The sequence below is a fragment of the Gossypium arboreum genome, chromosome 8, assembly GCF_025698485.1.
Source record: "Gossypium arboreum isolate Shixiya-1 chromosome 8, ASM2569848v2, whole genome shotgun sequence".
Lineage (NCBI taxonomy): Eukaryota > Viridiplantae > Streptophyta > Magnoliopsida > Malvales > Malvaceae > Gossypium > Gossypium arboreum.
Genome location: NC_069077.1, coordinates 129,362,759 through 129,388,308, shown reverse-complemented (window position 1 = coordinate 129,388,308; position 25,550 = coordinate 129,362,759). Strand labels below are relative to the sequence as shown.

General features: G+C 34.2%; 3 protein-coding genes across 6 annotated transcripts; 1 reads left to right on the top strand and 2 right to left on the bottom strand.

Moving 5' to 3' along the window:
• The first annotated feature begins 7,322 nt into the window (after positions 1-7,322).
• Positions 7,323-9,718, top strand: LOC108468133 (uncharacterized). The gene has a single exon (XM_017768996.2). It carries the CDS (start codon positions 7,323-7,325, stop codon positions 8,244-8,246), a length of 924 nt encoding a protein of 307 aa, XP_017624485.1. The 3' UTR covers positions 8,247-9,718.
• LOC108467883 (photosystem I reaction center subunit II, chloroplastic-like) lies at positions 9,357-10,193 on the bottom strand. The gene has a single exon (XM_017768697.2). It carries the CDS (start codon positions 10,191-10,193, stop codon positions 9,570-9,572), a length of 624 nt encoding a protein of 207 aa, XP_017624186.1. The 3' UTR covers positions 9,357-9,569.
• Positions 10,194-17,965: 7,772 nt separating this feature from the next.
• On the bottom strand, positions 17,966-25,449 carry LOC108469631 (uncharacterized). Of its 4 annotated transcripts, none has more exons than XR_008287105.1 (4): positions 24,490-25,449; positions 22,004-22,548; positions 19,334-20,836; positions 18,392-19,225 (listed from the first exon to the last, which is right to left on the bottom strand). XR_008287105.1 is itself a non-coding variant. In XM_053031753.1 (2 exons), exons 1-2 carry the CDS (start codon positions 25,333-25,335, stop codon positions 22,138-22,140), a joined length of 1,257 nt encoding a protein of 418 aa, XP_052887713.1. In that variant the 5' UTR covers positions 25,336-25,449; the 3' UTR covers positions 18,392-22,137. The 4 variants fall into 4 exon arrangements, 1 of the variants encoding a protein (XP_052887713.1); XR_008287106.1 differs by having other exon boundaries at positions 18,392-19,222; XR_008287107.1 differs by lacking the exons at positions 18,392-19,225; positions 19,334-20,836 and adding an exon at positions 17,966-18,190.
• Between the last annotated feature and the right edge of the window lie 101 nt (positions 25,450-25,550).

The window sequence follows — 25,550 nt, the reverse complement described above, 5'->3', positions numbered from 1 at the left end:
AATCTGATTTTACAAAAAATTATTAGCGGCCCGCTATTTTTTATCCCTAGAAATAATTCACAATATTTTTGCATTTTATTCAATTTCGTCCATAATATATGAAACTAATAATTAAGCCTTACAATTTAGTTCTTTTCTTATACTAAGCTTAATTTCTAATAATTTAACACCAAAATCATTAAATTCTCAACCATGGAAACTTTCTAAAACTTTAATAGTTTCACAGATTAGTACATGGGTTTGCTAGATCAAGCTCCCATGATTCAATTTCCATAAAAATCAAAGTAAAATAGCTAGGGACTTACTTGAAATTAAAGCCAAGAAACTTAAAAACCCTTGGCTGTGGCATTTTCTCTTATTCTTTCTTTAGAATTGGGTGGAGAGGATGCAATTCTATCTCTTCTCACCGAACACACATATATATACCAAGCTTAAAATGTTTATTAACATAATTAACCTTACTTTAATTTAATAAACTTTATTTTAATTAAGCTATTAACCATTTAATCATATCGTCCACATATATGAAATCTAGCATAGTATAGTTGCTATTTTGAACCTTTGTTTAATTGCAATTTAAGTCCCCAAGCCATTTACTAATTAAAAATCTATAGCGATTGGACTTTATAATTTAGTCATTGGGCTCTAACTAACCACAATTTCTGCTAAACTAGCTGTCTAAAATTCAATTCATCTATACTTTAACTCCATAAATATTCTTATCAAATATTTATGGGTTCGGTTTATAGAAACAGGGTCTCAAAACCACCTTTTTCGACACTATTGGAAATTGGATCGTTATATCTATATCTCTATCTTTTGAGAATCAATTGATCTGATACCCAAGACAAGGTATCTCTTCAATTAAATTTGATAGACAACATAATAGTCTTTTAATCGATTTGATCAATTTCGATTCATTAGACTATGGACATTTTAGATTACCTACTAAAATAAGTTATTTTCTTGCATTCTGCTTTGACCACATAATGCAACTTAGTATTAGTTAAGCCTTAGATAACTAGTGAGCCAATATTTACTTATATTTTTATTTGCATGCAAAAACCATTGAGGAAAAATACAAATAATATTAATGGAATAATGAAATTTTATTAAACCAAACTGTTTGAAAAATTATAAGTACAAATGACGAATAAACTACACTTAGGGCACTAGATCCTAACAAAAATTCCAACCATTTGAAGACCTTTACCAAGTATACTTGGGTTCTACAAACTCTATATCCAACAAGTTACAAACTTGTGATACCCTTTGCATTCTGCAATATCTATTACAATCCAACGGGTCAAAGTTTGATTTCTTTATCGATGTCGCAATCTCATTAAAGCCACCCATTATAAGCCACAGTAGACTTGACAAGCATGAAATATTCCTCATTGTCTCCCAAAGTAGTTTTTTATGGGTCGATAATAGATTACCTAGACAGTAGTAAAAGCTTATTCTTTATCATTCCATTTAATCTTAATTGTAATAGCTTATGGCATCAAATTTGGTATATTGAATTAAGTTCACCATCATTCCACAACAACCAATCCCCTTGCAAAACCATATTCATCGACAATCCTCCATTTTAGCATACCAAGATTACTAACAATATTTCCACTTTAATCCTACTTATCCTTGTCTACATAAAGCCAATTGCAAAGGATTTATGTACCCTTAAAAGGTCCCTAATTGAGCTAAAAAAAACTCAAGCTCTGTGCACTCCTTACATTCCATAAAAGAATCTTATTCACTAATAATAAAATTGTATACCAATACCCGAGGCTAACATGCTTCCTCCGTGGTGACCACATCATCCTTACCATTTATGGCTGTTGAACTTTCAAGCTATAAAATGTTAAACCTATCATTCAAGTATCCACTTAAACCTCGAACCATACCTTTGTCATTACTCAGTAGCATATCTTTGTCTCTATCAAGAGCTAATGTAACAACCCACCTAACGAAGTCTCTGTATTTGTTTACTATTTATTGTTATGGTATTAAGGCGTAGCTCTGAAAAAGTAAAGTTTTAATTTTGTCTAATTATAGTATTTTGTGTATGCGCCAATTTGCGAATCCTGTGTTTTGGCTAATTGCGTGTTTTGGCGAGATTTATAGGGTGGCAGATTCTTTTGTTGAATATACGTCATCCTAGAAGTTTACGTGAATTCGTTAAGTTTGTAGTTAATAAATTTGTTTAATTATTTTAATAGGACAATTTAGTTAGCCAAGTGAGAACTGGTTAGAATGGAACTACGATACTGTGGTAGATAAGACTTAAATAATGATAAGTGCACATAATCATGAGATTCAAGGGTGTTAGTGGAACAATCTAATCCTTCCACTAAACCTTATCTTTGTGCTTAGGTATATAAGGATATCAGTGCCTTCAGTGATAAACTTTGTGTTTTCTTGGAATTCATCTTCTTCTTGCTTTTCTCCGCCTTTCTCTGAAAAAGCTTAAGTTCAGAAACTAGTCTGACGTTGGGTTCACTGTATTCAGCCAAATCTTATGTTTTTTTTAGCTCTTTGGTAAATACTGATGAACCCTAGGTTATTTTCATAATTATTTACGTATTTTTAACTCTGGATGCATAAGTATCAGATTAGTATGTAAGGAATGAAGCTTTTTGATTTTGGGTTAAGTGTTAATGTTTCTTGCATGCATTTTTGGTTTCAATGGTGTAATGATATGATAAGTTTAGTTATTTATATTTTAGCTCAAGACAGTATAGAAGATCTGAGTGATAAAGGCAAAGGTCCTGCTATATAGACCTTGCTATATTTCTGTTGTGTTCCTTCATACTTCTATGTGTGTAGTATTCCTGTTTTATATTTCGTGTAAAGTAAGTACTTATGCTTTGTAAAAGTGAAGTGTGTGTATATGAAAAGTAGTTATTCAGAGTTGTCAGTCTGGGTTTGTAATGTCTTTATTAAAGAGTAAGAACTATTCTTCATGCTTAAGCCACTACCTTCTACTTCTGACAAGAATGATATGATCGAATCATGAAAATGATGTTAAGGAAAAATATTCATGGCGATGCCTTTAATGGAATGTACATTAAACTGGCAGATCGTGATGCATGAAAATAGTTATGTAGCCTCAAGTAGGGTAAACATATGTTGCAAACCAGATTGACAAATCACGACAAATGATACAAGTAAAGGAATATGAATGGAGTATATTATATAAATCTAACTGAGGATATGGGTACGTGGCTGGCATGAAAGATGTTTATCTGTCTGGTCATATGGACGTAATACATACGCCAAAGAACTAGTAAACCGGCGTATAGACTGTCTATGTATAGCATTGGCCATCTGGCAAACTATGTGATTGTGTTTGACTCTTTGAGATGATCTGCTTGAAGTATTAGTGGTTTGATAAGACTTTTTCTAGAACTCACTAAGTTCCTTTGAACTTACTTAGTTAAATTTCTTTCTCAAGCTTGCTGTTAAATAAAAGGAAAATTTTGTTAGACTACGCTAGAGGATGTCTGCTGCTGTAGACTTTTGTTATTTTATACTATGCATGACATATGAGGGTGATGTTTGATTGTATTTTGAGAAGAATTTGTACTCAAAACCTATGTTGATAAACTATGTTTTAATCAAGCTTCATTTGATATATGAAATGGTTTTCCAGTGCTATATTTCATACGATGAAAATTATCTTATTAAAGCTTATACGCCCTATGGCTTATATACTATTTTATTAAATGTTTAATACAACACTTTATTTTTATAAAGTATACACCAAAAATGGTTTTAAAGATAGACGATTTCTCTGTTGTGACACGTCACACTCGAATCACTCTAAAGGATAGGGTTTGGTGTGTTACAACTAAAGCCTTCTTTTTGTTCGTGGACTAATCCATAGTACTAATATTATCCAAAATTCTTACACCATTACCTCCCCACTTTGATCAATATTATCCAAATGATGCAAGGGGTTAGAATTCGAGAAAGAAAAACTATTACCAACATGAACTCGAGGAGTTCCTTTAAAGATAACTCTTGTAGTCAAGCCCTCTGAATTATTTTTAAGCTAAAAAAATTTGTTGCTAAGTTTCCTCTCGAGCTAATGCCTTCAACCCTAGTCTTTACCAAGGACCTATCTTGAGCTTGAGTATCAATAATATCAAATAAAAATTTCACCTTACCTTTCTTTTAAAACCCCTCTTTTCAACATAGCAGACTCCCTTATTTCGTTAACACTAACAAGATCTTTTTGACCCATATTAGCCACACTTCTCCCTATACATCCTTTACCATTGATTCACTCTCCAAATTATCAAAGGCAATGAATCTTTTATTACTCCCATTTAATTGTTGAGCCTGAGTAACATGTTCTTTTTTGTTGCCTTCTCACATATTTCTTTTCTCAATAATCATCAAAAGGTTAAAAACAAAGGTGGTTGAACTTGGTTGTTCTCTTGACCAACATCATTGACCTTTACTCTAACTTCCTCTCCTATATTCTCTTGGGTACAAGCAACTTGAATTCTAATAGGAAAGTTATCAACCTTATGACCATAAATACATATCTAAAAAAAATCTCATGTAACCCTTCATACTCAACTTTCTGCCAATGTGGTCCAATCATTAGACCCCCAATAAGAGGTTTGCTTATATCAACTTCAATACAAGATCGAGCATACGTACCTCTCGATGAATCCTCCATAGACTTATCAACTTTAACAATATGCCTCAATAAATTGCCCATTAAACTCAGTTTCTTTCAATTAAAGAACGCAATTAGTAATTCACGAAAACGAACCCACTTAACTATCAATTTTATAATTTCTTGGCTCAACTGGAACAAGGGTTTCCACCTTCTCACTTTTAAATAGTGCCCAACTACAATCCAAGGACCTTCAAATAAGATATAGAAGTAATCAGTGGGGTTGTTAACTCTTACCAGAAAAAGAAATCATGTCCAAGTTATACTAGTGATAAGTCTTTTACAAGTCGTCATAATTGTTTTAGTTTATTCAAAAAAAATCATACCCCATTGCCTTATCCAACACTTTCGCTATCAATGTTTTCCTCCAAGGATCACAAAGGGCTTCAGGCTTTTCCTTTGAGACCAACACTCTAAGCTAATTAGTATTTTCTTTACCCTAAAAGTTCCAATCCTCATTGGACTTTGTCGACTCTTGCAATACCTCTTCCCAATCAATTTGGTTAGATACTTTCTATAAGAATTGCATGTTTAAAATCGAGGTTCCCTACAAACTAGAATGTCTCACGATCATTCGTTTGTATCCCTTTATCTTCATACATTATCTCCTCATCACCATTCCTGGATCTCTTTATTGTAGGAGCTCATGAAGACCCTATCATAATGTTGGATCTTGGTGGTAAATGTTGATTTTGGCTCATTAAAATCTCACAGGGAATAGATAGTGGCTGCCTAAACCACTATATAAAAAAGACTTCATGCCACAAGTTTAAAGCATCCCAATCTCTTCCCTTCTCATATGATTATAAATTAGTATACTTCGAGAAATCCTTTTAATTGAAGATTTAATTAATCTGTATTTTTTTTATAATGAAGTTATTATTTAGTGTAGGCGATCGAGGACATAGGTAATTTGCTGAACCTCGTAAATTTAATGAATCCTCTCATTTATGTTTTTATTTGCATCTCTTAAATTTTCTATTGCAATTTAATATTTAATAATTATTTATCGAGTTGATTTAATAGTGATATTCCTAATTCGATTTTAGTATTTAATTGAAGTTATATTTGTGTAAAATATTACCCTATGTACCCAACAATAAAGCATTCTAATCTCTGATCGGCGAACGCTTCTCCATGGGAGACAAAATTGCAGAATCCAACTAGAGAGGTAAAGGCCGGACATTCACTTCTATAATATCTTTGTCAGTTAATCTCAAACTTTATTCAATACGAAAATATCATATTTTAACCATTTTCTTAGCATTTGATGTATTTGGTATTGGCCGTAATAAATTCCACATTCTCCTCGACATGAAGTAATCATTGTCCTTAAAAGACCAAAAAAAAGCGTATTGGATCAATCAAATTCAAAACTCCCGTGAGTAATGGGGTGTGCATACGTAACTGGAAGCAGGCGGCTTTTAAAACAACTTGCTTCACACTCCTAGCTTTGTCTTGTCAGTCAGTCAAACCGCCATGGCAGCAAACAATAAAAAAAGAAGGCAACCTCAATTCAATGCTTGGAAACCCCATTTTCATATTTAGTGCCTATGGTTAAGTGTTGAAGCAAAGCATTGACTAGCATCCCAATGATTTTTGTGGTATCACGCGAATCATCATCATCATATCTGTTAAAACATGAAAGCAACATGATGAGAAAAGGTCATCAACATGGTAAAAAAGAAACGAAGATTCTAATGAATACTGGGTTCCAGTTTAGTGTTTTGATATAATTACTTCACCATATAAATGCTTTTGCTAAAGCATGATGTTAATACACACATTGAATGCTCAACAACGTGATCAAGCCCTCCAAACATCTTCCTTTCTTTTCTGTCCTTTTTGGTGTTATCCAAATCCAATTGTAGAATTATTTCCTTCTCTTGAGACAAAGATTGGGTGTCCAATGGATGATGTAGATTTCTCAAAACAAAGTTTGGCGTTTTTGGATTGTTTTCCCTTACAGTAATGGCATGTTGCAATGTTAGTTTAAGGAATGGGTCCATTCCATTAATAACTATTTCTTTTTTGCCTTTAATTATGGGCACAACACAGCAATGGAGAAAAGGAAGTAGATAAAAAAACAAAATTCAGATAAAAAATATTAAAAAAGAATGAGTGTACATGAATGAGAGAAATACCTTTTTTAGCTTTTCTTTCTTTTGTGTAACGTTTATATTAAAAACCAAGCCTTTTTGCCAGTTTTCATGAAATTTTCCTTGTATTTTTTTTTTGCCCTCCACCTCTCCCATGTGACTCATCCTCTCTCTTCCTATGTGTTTTGTTTTGTTTTGTTTTTAAATCAAAATAATTTTTTTGGCCATTCCTGAGATGGAACTAAAGCGGACATTGATAGTGAAGCATATCTAAGTCTGCTCTATCTATATATCTCTCTTTCTCTTCTGTACAACCTTAAAAGTTGTCCAAAAACCAGACACCCAGGTTGAGAAACTGAGTTTTGAAGCTTTTTGGGAAGTGGGTTCTTGAGTTCATCATCAATTATCTGAGGTAGGACTGTTGTGCTATCAATTTGTTCTTTCTTTTCTTTTTTTGGGTTAGCAAAAGGGTACCAAAATCTCTGCTTTAGCTAGAGAGGATTAGTAAAAAGAAAGGAGAAAATTTGCCTTTTATGGTTACTATAATGAGGGACTTCCCTTCTTGTTTCGGTGAAAACGGTGTTCAAGTTGCTGATTCATCGTCGTCGTCGTCGTCAAGTGCAGCTAAAGCTGCTCAGAACATGGTTACTTGTGTTTATCAGTGTAGATTACAGGGTCGTTCATGCTTGATTACAGTTACATGGACCAAGAATCTGATGGGTCAAGGCCTTAGTGTTGTAATAGATGATTTAGCCAATAATTGTTTATGTAAAGTTGATATAAAGCCCTGGTTGTTCTCTAAGAGGAAAGGATCAAAGAATTTAGAGGTTGACTCTGGTAAAATTGATATATGTTGGGACTTGTCTAATGCTAGATTTGGTGTTGGGCCAGAGCCAGTTGAAGGGTATTACTTGGCTGTTGCATTTGAACAAGAAATGGTGTTACTTCTTGGGGATTTGAAAAAGGAAGCTATCAAGAAGATTGACACCAGTGCTCAGCTCAATTCCAATGCTGTTCTTATTGCAAAGAGAGAGCACATTGTTGGGAAGAAGTTTTATGGTGCCAAGGCTCAGTTTTGCGACAAGGGACGGATGCATGATGTTGTAATTGAATGTGACACGGTCGATCTTATGGATCCATGCCTTGTTATACGCATCGACAGTAAGACGGTCATGCAGGTGAAGCGGCTCAAGTGGAAGTTCCGCGGCAATCATACCATTTTAGTGGATGGACTACCAGTGGAAGTGTTCTGGGATGTGCACAACTGGCTATTTGGCAATGCTTTGGGCAATGCGGTTTTCATGTTTCAAACTTGCCTCTCTGCTGAGAAATTGTGGGCAAACCAGTCGGTTATCGATCCATCTGTATTGACATGGTCTTACTCTCAAAAGTTTAGAGATCATCAAGCACAGGGACTTGGTTTTTCATTGATATTGTATGCTTGGAAACATGAATAGAAATGTAATTTTTTCCTTGTGAGATTTCAAATGTACTTTCTGCTATGAAATTCAGAGATATGTGATTAACATATATTACATGCAAACCTAGCAGTTGTTATTCATTTGCTTCTTCTGGCTGATTGGGAGCACTAACCTGTTTTTTTAAAGTTCTTTGGAGAGCTGTTATGGAGACTAATGGATTGCAGGAAACTGTGAAAGCAAAATACGGAAGCATTGCTGTAAGCTCCCCCCATTTGTTCTCTGTTAGCATGAAAACTTGATCTCTGTAATTGCAGGCTGATGAATCCTCGAAATGAAGGACATGGGGATGAATGCAGATTGAACATTTTCATGCACTAAAATGATGGGAGGCATGTAACAGGTGTGGTATATTTTCTCCTTTGCATTTTAGTTAGTTTTTGTTATAAGGTAGGAAAGGTGGAAAGAGAACTTGTAGAGCTTATGCCAAGCCCTAATATAGCTAAGCTAATTGAACTTAATTTTCAAAAGCTTTAGTTTCATAATAGTTTGCTGGATGCTTAATGACATGATTGCAGACTTTGTGAAGGCTCATGATATCTGCTAACGGCGAAGGAAATGAGAATCTATGGTACTCGAATTCTTCATTTTTTTCTAAATTATTCATTACCGGCTCTTATGTGCTACACTTGAATATGAGTGTGAGGGTATGATCTTCGAAATTCCAAAAACATAGAAGAAAAATAAACGAACTTGTTTAGAAAACACATCTAACATTCACCCCGAAACCCAATAACATAGATGAAAATAAGTGGAGAGATGACATTTATTGGAGGTGGATGTCAACATCTCAATGGGAAGAAGTTTGAATATGGCTAAGACTGACTGACTGTTCTCATTGATTAAAATTGCACATCTTTCAAGGATTGTAGGTCTGCACATGATTCACTTGGAAGCCCATGCTGAGATTAGGCTTCTATATACTTCAATTATAAGGGTCATTCATGAAGCTCAAGCTTGTCTACTGTTAGGAATTTAGCTGTATAGCAGATGCAAAACTTGCCATTGTGTTCAAGCAAATGCCGACAGAAGTGAAAATTGTTAAATTATTTTATAGCTCATTAAGGATGCAATGTAGAAATTTCGAAGTTCTACCAGAAACTCCTTTTGCTTATCATAGACATCAAGCACTTACATCTTCAAACATAATTCATAAGCCTATGAAGATGGACGAAATACAGGAAACCAATGGGCAATGAAAAGGGAAGTACATGTGCCACATATAACAATTAACAGAGACTTTTATGTAGTCAGATAATCATGGTTGTTACATCATCATCCCTAATTAAGCATTCTCTCATCTTACAAGTCATAAACTTGTTTCCCAGTGAACTTAACTTCAATGGGACTGACATTCTTCCCAATTGATCTGAAGTTCTGGCCAACTCCTTGGCGACCTGGGTTCACTTTCTCAGGATAAACTCCATCTTTGGGGTGGAGGTATTGGACCTCACCATTAGGGAAAACCCTGTAAAACTGGTACTTGATCTTGTACTTAGACCTCAGTCTGGTACCCAAAGCCAAGCATTGTTCTTTCCTGGCCAGCTTGAGCAAGTTAGGTCCTTGTCTCATGATGGCTGCACCACCAGTTGGCATCTCAAAGATTTGTTCTTTGGGTGAATCCCATGTGATGACATAGAATTCTTCAACTTGGGCTTTTCTCAGCAGCCCACCAGTGCTTCCTCCGAAGATGGGTGATGGGGTGTTTGGGTCCAATTCTGGAGGGGTGAAACCCACCGGAGCTTCCTTTGTGGCAGCGGTAGCAGCAGCTTCATCTGCAGCTGCAGCCCTGATGCTAGTTCTCTGATCCATGGAGAAGTTGATGGACTTGGGGGTAGCTAATGAAAATGGTGAAGATGGGTTCCATGGAGCCAGGGACTTTGAAGTGGTGATAGTGGGAGTGAAAAGACCTGCTTGAGTTGCCATGGGGATGCTGATTCTGGGTGTTATCGAGGTGCAGTTGCGGTATTGATGTTTATGGGGAGAGCTTGGATGATGAAAGAAAAGAGGATGAGATGTAGATGGGGGTGGTAACGTTTTGGATTTAGATCTTCGGATAAGATGATGATATTAATTGGACCAATAGGAAACTGGATTTTGATGCTTCCCTCTTACCCATGCCTACTTCCTTTTTCTTATCATTATATTTCTTATTTGATGCTAAATTTAAATTTTAAATAAAAGTGGATTGGATTGTTTTTTTTTTTTTTTTAACATAATGTAGTGAGATTGTTAATAAGAGTGAGTAAAATTTGATTCAATTCCAAAAATTCGATAAAAATTTTAAATTTTGAATTAAATAATTCAAGTTATTTGAGTTAATCAAGTTATTCGGATCAACTCGAATAAAAAATTAAGTTTTTTGGTTTAACTCGAATATAAATTACACAAGTTAAGTTATCTAAAAATCTAAATAAGAAGATAAAACTACGTTGTTTTGATAAATGTTTACTTTTTTTAAAGTTAAAAAGTCAAAACCATTAAGTTAAAAGGTAAAACTACATCGTTTTGATAAATGTTTACTCATTAAGTTAAAAGACAAAATCATTCTATTATTTATGAAGTTAAATAATATTGTACTTTGTTTACTAGTTAAATAATTGGTCCATGTAAATGCAATATTGAATATAAATAATAGGATTCGTTAACTCGATTCAACTTGACTCGAAATTTTTTGACTTGATTCGATTTTATTCGAAAAAAATTCAAATTGAGTTCTGCTTCTAAAATCAAATTGGCTCAACTTGATCGAATACTCACCCTTAGTTGTCAGCGGAACTAAGATTTATGGGTGAGAGGCTGATTGAATATTAGCTTGATTGATATGGATATTGTTGCCAATCTAGGAGGATGTGGGTTTAAGTGCGTTCAAGTGCATTATTCTTCTATTTATAGATTGGGAAAGTGTTATGGGTAATTCTAGACATTGTGTCAAAAAAAACATATAAATTCATTAAAATTATTCAAAAAAAATATTGGAGAGAGAATTGGATTATCGATTATACATTTTTTTTGGGGATTATTTTTAGGGGAAAGTATTCAAAACTCTAAGGTTTGACAAAAAAAATCCAATTATATGGTTTGAAAAATACACACTTATCTATTCTATTTATTATTGATATTTTCAACCTTTATATTCAAAAATTCCAATAATCTATTAAAACATAATGTAATTTATTTATTTTATCTTCAATTCTTACATTCAAAATTTTTAATTAGAAACAATTAAAATCTAATAAGCTAAAACATAATTAATATTTGTCAGGTTTATTTTTTCTTTGGAGTTACATATATAATCATAATTTTAATTACAAAAATAAATTCTAATAACTATAACTAAAATTGTTTGGGATTGACTCGATTAAGTAACCAACAAGTAAAAATAGCAGAAGAAATTGAGAAATTGAAAATAAAAATTTAACGTGGAAAAACTTCTCCAAAGATGATAAAAAATCACGAGTAAAGATAATTTTACTATAATGGCAAAAGAACAAAGAGTACAAAAGATGAAGATAAAACTAACCCCAAAACCCGAAAATAAAGAACCTTCAAAACATAAACACAAAATTCTCCAAAAGTATTATGAGTTATGATCTCTAATGATGTATTTTTTAAGGCTGTAAAAGCACCCATTTACAGGCTAAATTTGTAGGTCAAATAAATTATGCTAAGAAATGTTAAATATATTATACTTATAAATACTAAATCTTTTAGAAAGAAAATATATTTTGTTTAACTTGACTTGTAAGCAATCTCTTATTTGACTGAAATATGAGGCATATTCAACAAATCTCCACCTTGACTTGTATTCCCACAACGCCATTTTTGTCAAAGTCCTTCATAGTCTTATCTTGAACTATGCAAGGAATTAACTAAGTCGAATTTGTGCTTAGAAGCTATAAGACTTCTAGCCTTCGACTTGTGCACTGTCAAATCAAAACGAACCCAAGTTTAATTTTCATGAACACAGTGCCCTAACTTTTCAAAACCTGCATCCAAAAAGGAGCCTCTTTTCAACAAAACGATCATACATTTTCCCCTCCTATGACCAAGTTGCCTCTGTTCTAATCAAGTTGACTTTGACTCTGTAACGGACGAGGGATGTCTGATTTCATCGGTCACTATAGAACCTTCTAGAATATAAAGGCTGCCGGTCCTTTTACCTTTTGAGAAAACTATAGCCCCACGAAACACCTTAATGTCGCTTGACTCGATATTGATTCTGCAACCTTTCAAGTCTAAAATACTCAAAGAGATGAGATTATTTTGTAAATCAGGTACATGCCTAACTTCTGAGAGTGTCCTAATCGTCCCATCGTGCATCCTAATTTTAATAGTACCAATACTAATTACCTTATTGGATGAATCGTTTCCCATGCGCACAACTCCACCTTCAATCGAACTGTATATGGAGAACCATTCTCTATTGGGACAAATGTGGAAAGAACATCCCGAATCTAGGATCCACACAGATGTAAGCTCAGAGTTTTCGCTCGTTGACACTAATAAGAAATCATCACTGCTTTCGTAGGCCAAATTAACACCAGCTACATTTTTCTTGTTACTCTTAGCAGCTCTTTTATGTCGCAGTTTATAACAATCTGCTTTGACGTGACCTAACTTCTTACGATAGTGACACCTTTTGTCTCGCTTCTTTGATGCTACCAAAACGGAAGCTTGATTATCCGTCTTGCTATCCGAACCAAACTTATTGTCGAGTTTGTCTTTACTCAAAAAATGACCCTTTACATCCTCAAAAGAGAGTTGCCTCTGTCATAAATCAGGGTCTTCTTGAAAGACTTGTATGAAGGGGGTAAAGAACATAATAATAGCATAACCTGATCTTCATCGTCAATCTGAACCTCAACGTTATTTAAATCACCTAAAAGGGTAATGAATTAACTGGTGTGATCTCTAGGAAGCTCACATTCGTTCGTGCTAAACGTAAATAAATGTTGTTTTAACACTAAACGATTAGCCAAAGGCTTAGTGGTGTAAAGAGTTTCTAACATTTTCCACAAGGCGAATAGGGTCTTCTTCATCAACACCTCCTGCAATACCCTATTAGCGAGGCACAACTGGATTGTAGACAGGGCTTTTTCATCAAGCTCTTCCCATTCTAACTGATTTAGATTCTAGGACTTTTTCTCGATAACGACCTTTTTTAGGTCATTTTGAATTAGAATTGCCATCATCCGAACTTGCCACAAATTGAAATTTGTGACACCATCGAATTTATCAATGTCAAACATTGTTGTTGCCATATCTGAACGGGCTGATTTGCGGAAATTGAACTAGCTCTGGTACTACTTGTTGGGGATCGACCCGGTTAAGCAATGAACAAGTAAAAATAGCTGAAGAAATTGACAAATTGAACACACAAATTTAACATAGAAAAACCCCTCCAAAGAGGATAAAAAACCACGAGCAAATATAATTTTACTATAATGGCAAAAGAATAAAGAGTACAAAAGATGAAAATAAAACTAAACCCCAAAACCTGAAAACAAAGAACCCTCAAAACATAAACACAAAATTCTCCAAAAGTGTTATGAGTTATAATCTCTAATGAGTGCATTTTCTAAGGTTGTAAAAGAGCCTATTTATAGGTCAAGTGAACTATGCTAATAAATGCTAAATACATTATACTAAATCTTCTAGAAAGAAAATATATTTTGTTTAACTTGACTTGTAAATAATTTCTTATTTGACTAAAATATGAGGCATTCTCAACAAGAATTAATCAATCATTAGAGAAATATAAACTAGTATAAATATAGACTAAAACTCTCACATGTTTCATATAAGGTAAGACTCAAATAAAGGATCTTAAAATTTCTTATAAGCTCATAAAAAACATCAATGAAAATTATGTTTCGTTTTTGTCATTCTCTTTTACTTTTTTTTTATAAATATTTTATGTAAATACATGTTAAATATTTAAAATTTAATTTTAATTTTATATTAATTTTAGTTGAATTTATTTTTATTTTTATTTTAATTAATTTATTTTTCTATGAAAACCTTATAAAAGATAAAAAACTAAGTAATTTTCAAGGTTAATATATAAATAAACTAAATCTAAATTTGAAATCCTTAATTTTAATTGAAGTAAAACATATTTTTAATGAAATAAGTCAAACATATTTAATTTTATTGTATTTTAATATTTTAATATGTAATTAAATTTTTACTATTTTAATTAAAATATATAATAAATAAATAAAAATATAGATAAATAATAAGAATGTAATTATCTTTTTAAAAGATATTTTAAAATTTTATTCAAAGATGAAGACTATAAAAATATATTTCATAATTTTTAATCTTAAGGAGGTAGATAATAGATATTTATACATTATTATTATGTTTTATACATATTTTTTGATATAATGATGATTCAAAGTTGATTTTAGAAAAGTGAACACCCACCAATAACTCACAAGTTTAAGTTGACTGTTATTTAGTTTATATTTTACTTACATTTGAAATATAATTTAAGCATTTAATAAGATGCACTTTTCAAAAAAAAAAAGTAAACTCCTCAATTGGTCACCAACTTCCATAAATTTTATTTTAAGCACTAAAAAATTAAAATATTCATTTTAGGCATCGTAGTATAAAAATATTTTCATTTTAAGTACTGTGGTTAAAAACTATTCTCATTTTGATCACTCACCATTAATTCAATGCTATTGTATACTCATTCAGTCACCTAACTTTATCTATATATATATATATATATATATAGATCTTTACAAATAATTGAATTATTCAATTGCAATGATAAAACTTAAGTTTTCTTTATAACTTAATTCCTTGTAAAACGTAAGTTTTTCCTTGTAAAACCCCTAGGTAATTCATTACTAGAAAAAACTTAAATTAATTTTAGAAGGGCAAAAATGAAATGAAAAATATAGAATTTTTTAGGTAAAAACTCAAAATTTCCCTATAAAAACCTATGTAATTCCCTGTAAAACTCTCCGATATTTGCCTTTTTATTAGGAAAAAATTTAAAATTAATTCTAGAAAATAAAAAAGTTAAAGGAATTAAAGAGATAAAATGATTTTTCTTGTAATGACCCAAGTTTTTCCTACAAAATCCAATTAATTCCTTGTAAAGCCACATGCTTTTCCTTTTAGGGTAAATTACACCATAGGTTACCCAACTATGGGCTTTTTTTTGTCACTCAACTATGTTTTTTTTTTTTAAATTGGTAACCCAGCTATAGATTTTTTTTTGGTCACCCAACTAATTGAGATTATTTTTTTTTGGGTCCATTTCCGTTAATTACACTAACGAGAGGGTGATGTGCTAGTTGAAAAATTGATATAATAACAAATTTAGCTCTCAAATTTTACATATTATATTAATTTAGTTATAATTTTAAAAAGTTAACCCTTAAAATTTACAAACGATCTCAATTTGATCCTAATTCTAAAAAAAATAAAGAAATATATAAAAATACATAAGTATTTTCAAAAAATATATAATAATAAATTTTAAAAAATAAAAAAATTATTTGTTTACCAGACTTGCTTTTGGTGGCTATTTTGTCGATATTTCCGATTGTGACTCTTCCATTTGGTTTTCTTGCCAGCACTGAAGTAGTTTCATCGTTTTTTTGAGCTCCGCTAGAGATGCACATGCTATTTTGCAGTTGCGGTAACCTTTCACTCCCTCACGAATCCCTCTCCCTCTCTTCCTCATACTATAATAACAGTGGCAGTGAGCAACAACAAGAGTTTCTTTTGGCACTGGACTTTGGTTGTGATGTGATTCCAGTCACATCATGTGACTCATCAAGAAAAACTCAAGATTGGCCCAAGAGCGAGGGGCCAAAACTAAAATGAAAATATTCAAATGAGTGCTTAGCTTAATATTTCCATGTTTTGTTGATTTAACGTGTTATGTGTCAAGTTATTTGTTAGTTAAATTATTCCACATGTTTGAATGTGTTCATATGTTTTATCTCTAAGTTGCTAAGCTAGTTTTAATGTGTGTGTTATTTTAGTTATGTGTCAAGTTATTTGTTAGTTAAATTATTCCACATGTTTGAATGTGTTCATATGTTTTATCTCTAAGTTGCTAAGTTAGTTTTAATGTGTGTGTTATTTTACCATGTTTGAGTCATTTGTTTTTGAATATATGTATATACGTGTGAGTCAAAGTATAGTTTCTAAGTTCATGGTTGAATTTTGAGTGAAGAAAATGTGTTTAAGTGTTCCTATTTATACTTGATGTAGGTGGCCATGCATTTCGACAATGCATGCACAAAGGAACCTTTCAGAATCTTCATGATTGAAGCTTTCAATAAGGCTCATGTGGCTTTTCATATGGTGTGCAAGATACATGTCAACATGCATTCCTTAAAGGTAAAGGATTCATGACAATAATACAAGTGCATGGACGGTGGCAACATGGGAGATGAATTCATCAAATTCAAGCTGTCCATTCAAGTATCCAAGACGCATTAAATCATCAAATTAAGATGTGCATGAGCCATTAAATGTACTTTTGGCCAGGGGGATTAAGGTGAATTCAAGGGCTGCTCATTCATGGAACTTGAAGAATGCTTCATGACTAAGCATGCATGAATGCACCAACTGAAGCAACATGATTATTCGACCAATTCATGCGCCATCCTTAAGCATAAACCGAACTTTAATGCTATGAGTGCGAACATATAAATACAAGTGCGAACAAGTTTAAAACTAGTATCAACACAATTAGATACCGGATTTGAATAGGCAATTTAGAGCATATAAATAGCTTCGTAATTGAGCATTTTGGGAAGACCATTTTTAATACAAAAACATATTTTGTGAGATTCTTCTTTCTACAGTTCTTAACTGAACTTATCGATTTTATCAAACTTTCATAAGTTTGTGGCGTTTAACTGTTGTCTTTTCTCTTTGTTTTCCCATTCTGAAGTGTGGTGACTTCCTTATACCAAGGTTCAAGTAATTCGTCAAGTTTAAGCAGGCCGGGTTCCATTATAACTTTGGTTCCTTAAATCATTTGAGTATTCCGGGTCAGGGTTTCCACCCCAATTTGAACCTATTCGAGAGGATCCATCCTTCAAGCAATTTTTTAAACTTTCTAAGTCTCAAGAAATTGCATCAGGTTGGGCCAAACCTTGCGCTTTGTTGTAATTTTCTTTTAGGCTTTGTCCCTCTATATTGAACAAAAGGTGGCTTTGAACTCAGATTAACAACGTTTTATTTTGTTACTTAATTTTGGCTCATGAACTATGACTCCATAAAAGAAAACAAGTGACAATTTAGACAAATCAAATCATAACACATGAAAAATAATTAAATTAGTTTCCTTTTTCTTCCTTCTCTCTCCATCTCCTCACTATTTTCTTCCTCTTTCTCCTCTCTCCCTCTTCCATGTATATGGTTCCAGCCTTGATTTAGTTAGTAGTTATTATTAATGTGCAAAATGATCAAATTAGCGCATCTAGTGTAGTGGTATCATAGTACCCTCCCACGGTACTGACCGGGGTTCGATTCCCCGAATCGCAAATTCCTACATCTGTGACATCCATCTGCACAGAGATGGATCAGACACCATGTGAGCAGTTTCAACGTTATTTTTAGTTTTACAAAACCTGTACTTAATATCCAAAATAGTTGATTACTGGTTCCAACGTATGACTAATATGGTTGAGCTTATTCTGTCAAGGAAACCATTGTGTGTAATTTGCCATCCAAGTTTGCATAAATTTATAACCATTCCTGATAAATCAGTTATGAGATGCATCAAAGCACTGCTCTATTCTTGGCAATAGCAGAGGCAATTATAAACATTGTGCAATGTCTAGGTATACAGGCATCACTGTTCTGAGCCTGATCAAACTCCTTTGGCAAGTTTTTGGTCAACCTAATCCGCCATTCAAGTGCCTGCATATTTTTCACTGAGAAGCCATGAAACTAGATGTGAAAAAATAGCTAGGGATGAGAATAAAATTTGAAGCAGTAGCAACATCAAGATAATATAAAACAAAAAGAAAATATTGCTGGAAATTATCCATGAAATTTGTATCTGCATGACCGGCATTCATTGTCTTCATTTGATAAGAAGTAATGGAAATATAATAGGTAATAAACCATGACAGTTATCACGAAAAGCATTTATCATTCAGTAGTTACAAATTACGGCAAATACAAGCCGACAAGTTAGACAAGCAGCCCTCTGCGTAGGCTATACAATCTGCAAATTTTTCTTATCCATTAAATCAAGGCTAAGCACTACTGATGATCCATCAAGGCAGGAAGCATATGCTCAAAAAGATCTTTTAAAACCGAAAATATAGAGCAGAGAACACTGTCAAAGGAGGATATATTGAACAGTGAAAAGATGTTGCCTTACAGTCCAAACAATTTCAGCCACATCTCCCGCTAGACTTGCCATGACTAACCACTAACCCAAAAAGATTTGAATCTAACATAAATAAAGGAATAAACAAACAAACTATTTCGACTCTTTCAACTCACATGTCAAAAGACTTATTTAAACCAAAACAACTACAAATAATATTTTGAATTATTTTCCGGCACCCCCTTAATTCAAAATCACAAACACCAAGACCAAGCACGAAGTAGTTGTGTTTTTGCTTTAAGAAGTGCTTTGTTAAGTATATATACTGCTTGTTCTTCAGTGTTGCAGTGCTTCAACTTGATCAATCCTTTTGCAACCAGCTCTTGGTTAAGATAATACCGAATCTCTATGAGCTTTGACCTTCCAGGGGAAACTGGATTTTTTGTCATTGCTGTTGCTGATAAATTGTCACGGAAAATTGCCGTTGCTCCTTTTTGCTCTTGGTGAAGGTCAGCAAGCAATTTTCTCAACCACAATGTTTGACATGCTGAGGATGCCGCTGCAACATACTCGGCTTTAGATGATGACATTGCAACCGTTAGTTGTTTTTTATAGCTCCAAGAAATAGCTGCTGATCCAAGAATAAAGAAGTTTTCAGAGACCTTTTCTATAATCCAAGGCTCCTGCCCAATCACTATCAGTAAAACCACATAAAATGAAATTAGGATTATGTGAGTACCACAGCCCAAAAGTTGTAGTTCGAGCAATATAACGCGAGATTCTATTAGCTGCTCCAAGATGATGCTTCGTGGGGGCTGTGCATGAATCTTGAAATGACTCCAACTGAGAAAACTATATTTGGACGTGTCTGAGTCAAGTAGATCAACCCTCCAACTAAGCTTCGAAATATCTACCATCAGACTTCTCAGTACCATCTTCAAGCTGTAATTTTTCATTCACATTCATTGGAGTACCAACAACCTTGCAACTAAACATAAACTTTTTCCAAAGATCAACAACATAGTTCCTTTGCGAGATCAAAATTCCATCTTTCCCTAGTTTCACTCTAATTCCAAGGAAATAACATTTTACTATTTTTGCCCACAGATGCAAGCTCTTCTTCCATAGCATTTCTCCACTCTCTTTTTTGCCGCAGCTTCCTCAAAGTAAGTAGGATCTAACCAAATAGAGCAAAAGTACATATTTCATAAATTTCGTCAAGTGAGCTGAACCCACGTGGAGTGTCATTTGAATCTTCTGAGTCTGGTACCATTAACATTAAAATGAGATGTTTTAAGAATGGACAACGGATCTTCTTCTAAGACTTCCTGTCTGCTTTCCCATTTCCAGCATGATTCTTTACCAAATTCCACATCTCTTCTGATAATGATTTTCCCATTTATGGGATTACACGGTCTAAAAGCTTTGGATTGGATTGTGAACAATATCCAACAAAGATACACTTTTCAGACCCTTTATCAAGCTTATGAAACTATTGACAATTCACTAGAGTAAATGCAATGCAACCAAGAATTCTCAAATGCCTCATCAATGGCCTTCTACCTATCCAAGCTTCAAAAGGTGTTCGGTTCAAGATTGCTCTAGTAGAAGAAATATTCAGCAAGTAAACTGCACAAGTAAACTGCAGTACGAACAGCCTTTGCCCGAAGTTGATCTGAAGGTCTTGGCTTTTCAACATGCTTTGGGCCATCTCTACTACAGTTCGATTCTTCCTTCAAATGAAAAACTTGAGCAGGGTACTCCGGGATATGAAAGAGTTACTTTTAGAGGTAGGGGACATGGTAGAGGTAGAAGCCAATACAAACGGAAAAATAGTCGTGGCAGGGTACAATGCCATCATTGTCGCAGATTTAGACACATTGAAGCAAATTGTTGGTCTAAGAATAATTGCGCTAGTTATGCAGAGAAAGAAGAAGAGGAAAGTACGTTGTTTCTGTAGTTGCTGAAAAAGAAGCTGGTGTTTGGTTCGTGGATAGTGGTTGTTCTCATCAAGTCCGTTTTTAAGGAATTGGACAAGACGAAAAAGAAGAAAATTTTGCCTTGGTGATAACAAGCAGATACAAGTGGAAGGCGAAGGAACAGTTGCTGTCCAAACTAGTCAAGGCAAAATAAAACTCACTTAAAATGTTTTATTTGCTGTAGTTTGGCACATAACTTGCTTAGTGTCAGACAACTGTTGGATAGTGGATCTCTATCTTGTTTGATGATGGAAAGTGTGTTACTAAGAGAAAAAAACAGGTCAGGTTTCAGTCAATATTTGTATGACAGCAAATAAAATGTTTCCCCTTAAAACTTCAAATATTGAATATGCTCTGATACCAAAATGCTAAAAAAGATCTTTTAATACTGAAAAAACAGAGCCAAAAGAAGTAAAAAAAAAAGTCAAAGGAGGATATATTAAACAGAGAAAAAAAGTCAAAGGAGGATATATTAAACAGTGGAAAGATATTGCCTTACAGTCTAAACAATTTCAGCCACATCTCCAACTACACAAACCACTAACCCACAAAGATTTGAATCTAACATAAATAAAGGAACAAACAACAAACTATTTTGACTCCAACTCACATGCCAAAAAACTTATTTAAACCAAAACAACTAGGAAATGATATTTTGAATTATTTTCCAGCAGCATATACAATTGGGAGAGAGAGAGGAGGAAGAAAATGAAAAAAGAAAGAATTTAATTAAAATTTTTTTCCGTGTACCATGTGTTTTCTAATAAAATTATAGTTCAAGGTCAAAAATATGGGACGGAATAAAACATTAGACGGAATAAAACATTAGGAACTACTTATGACAAAAAAAACCCATAAAGAAAAACATTAAAGGTTAATCTGGTAATCAGAGTATACTTCAAAGACTATTTTACTGTTAAAGCCTTTCTTTTTCCTTCTTTTACTTTTCTTTTGAATAAAGAAAAGAATTGCTTTGACAGCAAACCTTTTGAAAAATCAATTTTATTAAAAATAAAAGCAATATTTTTAAAAACATATTTAAATTTAATCATAATTTATTAAATTTTATTAAATTCTCTCTTTTCAAAATAATTTTTTCTTCCGTTAATTCTTTTGCTGCTAAAAGAGAAGAAAATGAGACATAGAAAGAACAGAATAATTTATTCTTCACTTAAAAGTATTTTCTAAAAATTAAATGAATTTTCTAAAATAGTTTTTTTTATTTTATAAAAATCAATTAAACAATCATTTTATCTCACTCTTACTCTTAATTTTGTCCATAAGGAACAGAATGAAAACAAAAATCATCCAAGCTTTAGGCTTTGCCCACACACCAACCATAAGATGACCTAATCCAATCAATCCAATGCTATCCATCTTACCAAACACACCAATAGTGTATGTATATATCAGTTAATGAGAACTTATACCTCATTTTATAATGACGAGATAAGCGTCAGCTTGCAGATCTTCTCTTTGCTTTTCTGGACATATTTCCTCCAACATAATCAACTTCTCGGGAATAATATAGCAATTTAAAACCCCAGGAAAAATAAGAAGATAATCAGGTGTCCGTTGGAGTGGGCATTAACCTAAGCTTGTCATCTGAGGAACTAACCCCGGAATCCCTCTCTTCTGCTAGCAATGACTGTAAATCACTACCATTAGCCAAGCTGTTGAACTCAACTGCTTTAGATGGAAGGGTAGGATATCGTCGTTGGCAAAAGGTCATTAGCCTTTTCACTGATTGCAAGTATTTGCGAGTAGTCTCATCGTTCATTATGTGGGCAACACTATTGGTATAGATCTTCTCACGAGCTGAACGTTCATGGATACCAACCATGGTGACACCGATTGGCCAGGGTGCATTACCGATAGCCATCTTAATGTAATGGTCCATGGCAGCCAGGTAGTCCCTCTTCATGCAGCATTCGACCACCACCAACAATGCTTGACGGATATCATCAGGAAGCACCTGCCATTCGAAAACATGACAAGTAAATACTGAGTCTTGTGAAATCTAAGTTCTGTGCACAATGCCGCAAACAAACACAGTGGATACCTATAGAAAATTTCAACAAATAACTGGTTGGCTCTCTGTTTAATCTTCTCATAGATTGAAAAAAAAAAAAAAAAAGGAATCAAAAGGTGCTGGGGAAAAAAAGGCAACTTCCCAACCATTAAACACTGCTAAAACCATAAGGAACTGTAATGCTTTGTAGAAACCAATTTCACACAATTAGTATGGGGCAATAATGCAAGTTCAAAGCATGGGGATCAATTCATATTTGAAAGCGACTTAACTTCATAATATCCAGCAAAGGGTGAGTCATGCTCGTGAATGGAATCATACTGAAGCAGTATGCACTTTTGGAGCTTAAACCTTTTTAATTGTGTTAGAGAAACTATAGGTTCAGTGACTCTATTTACCACAAACAGGGACTCAGGGAGCAGACCACCAAGATAAATGCTGCAGGACATGGTTGACTATAAATCTAACCAGAATGCAGGCAGTAAACAACTTAGCATGCAACAAGGCTGACAAAACCTTGATATAAAGATGAATCTACTATCCATCTGAACTCCAGGTTTACCAATGATTGGCTATACAACACAGTCCCCTGAATATCTTCATGAAGACTTCATTGACCATTACACTTTAATGCTATTTGAAATTATTGACCATATTAACAGTCTCATAACTCTTTACATGGAATTAATAAACCAAGCCAAACAGACAAGCTTTAATGTCGCAAAATTGTCCAAGTCCACTTTATCCAAGTAATTGGCAGTTCCTTGCTCCGCTTTGTCTTACTCCTCCCAAAATCGTAGCTTACTAGAATCATCTAAGCCTATTGGAGGTGCATAAGTACTGATAATATTTAAATTTTAAAGTCTTTGCTACCTAGTATAAGTTAAAGCCAAGATCCTATTGTCCTCCTAATGTCAACAACCTCATCAACCAACTGGCAGTCTAAGCCAATGAAGCCTTGGCTGACTAAGGTAGAGGCCTAGAGAACTTAGTGATCCTAGGTTTGAGTCTCACCTTGTATATATGTGAGTTCTGGTTAGCTAGTTAGTTAAGTTGGTTGAGTTAGTTATTCAGTTCAGTGCTTATAATGAATGTTTCTGATCAAAAGATAAAGGGCAGTCTTAAATTATACCTATCCAATTCCTATTCCCATCTCAACTTGAATTTTATACCATAATTTGCAACCCTATTTACCAATGGATTTAACTTTCTTGCCCATCCATTTAGTCTCATGCAGGCACACAATATTAATATTCTTCCTAATTTAGCCTCCACTAGCCTACACATACCTGAAAGAGAACCTATGCTCCCATTAGCTTGGGAAAACAGGAAGCCTTTGATCATTTGACATCACACCAGTAGATGTGGTCACTTAGTAGGGAACACTTGTTAAGAAAATATTAAAAATTACGGATCATCATGATTTCTGTCCCCTAACCAAGCAACTGTTTGAGCGTTCAAAGGGAATAAATCTCAAAACAAGCGATGAGAAAGCAACAGACATTCAGACACCAATAACACTTTGATCACTAGAATTCCAACTCGAAGATACCATGAATATATGTGAATAGCAGTAGAGTAATAATTCAACTCATTAATTTCTATAGCTTCGCCCATCTCTAGACCCCCAGATTAAGGGAACAGAAGTCACAGAATATCTCTCAACATTGCAGTCTTCTCAAATAGCAAATACAAGTCCTATACCTCTAATTTTGATTTAACAAACAGCTAGTCCAACAACTTAATTCTTACCGATTTCATTAGTATGTCAAGTAAAATTTCAATTCCTTTAGTTACAAAACCTGTACTCCATCATTTAACTTGTTAACATATAGAGAAAAAGAAGGAAGATGCAATAATTCAAATCAGCGAAAATATGTTTACCTTCTTCCTACAGAACTTGAACAATGGATTCAAGTAACGAGCGCACTGCTTAAACGTGGCTACCATGGACTTCCCTTTTGCCGTTCTCTTTTCAGCCTCACCCATCTCATCCAGCTCCTGTTTCCACTCATTCAACAACCTCTTGAAAAACACCAGAATCTTATCTTCATCACACAGCTCATCGAAATTCACCTTCATTCTCTTCAAATCCTTATCCATATCGACTCCGCTGGACCCACCATCACCACTCAACTCTCCTCCTCCTCCTCCCCCTTCTTCTTCCCTATCCTCTCCTCCTCCTTCCCCTTCTTCCCTATCCTTTCTCTTCCTATCGCTCAAAATCCCCGTCTTCTGCCGCTTCCGCAGCTCGGCAATGTCTCTTAAGAAGTCATTGGTTTGACCGTCGGTCATGTCGCTGTCGACCTCGAAAATACCCGCTTTTAAGACGTATTTTAACCTTTCGAGACGAGCTGCGTCATCTTCGCCGAAGAGCGTAATAGGCTGTTTGAGGAAGCGAAGGCGGCGGATGACTTCTTGCCTTGGGAGGTCGAGGTTGTCAATGTTTTGTTCATCGGTGAGGGATTTGGAGGAACCGGCGGTGGAAGTTGCAATTGTGGATGCCGTGCTGGGAGCGGACGGGTTAGGTTTGGCGGAAGTATCGCTGACATTGGAGGGGGGTGCAGTGGATTGGCGGTGAGATTTCGCTTCGAGTTCGCGTTTTTCTTGCTCGCGAAGCTTTTGGATTTGCTTTTGTTCTATCTCGGAGCGTTTGAATACGCGCTTTCCGCCAGTATCCTGAGCTAAACTTTTCCGTTTCTTGAGAAGCTCTTCTTTGAGAAGATCCATTTAGGATCGATTATGGTCATCTCCGAGGCTTGATCTGAGTTTCGTTGAAGATAATGACGGTTAGGGAAGATCGACGGTCGGCCATTTTCTCAGGTTCTTGACTAACCGTTTCAATATTCAAATGGACTCGAGTAGGCCTAAAAGGAATTTTCAAGTCCAAACCAAAAAATGTGAATTTTAATGGCCCAACCCAAATATAATCCCAAAGGACCTGC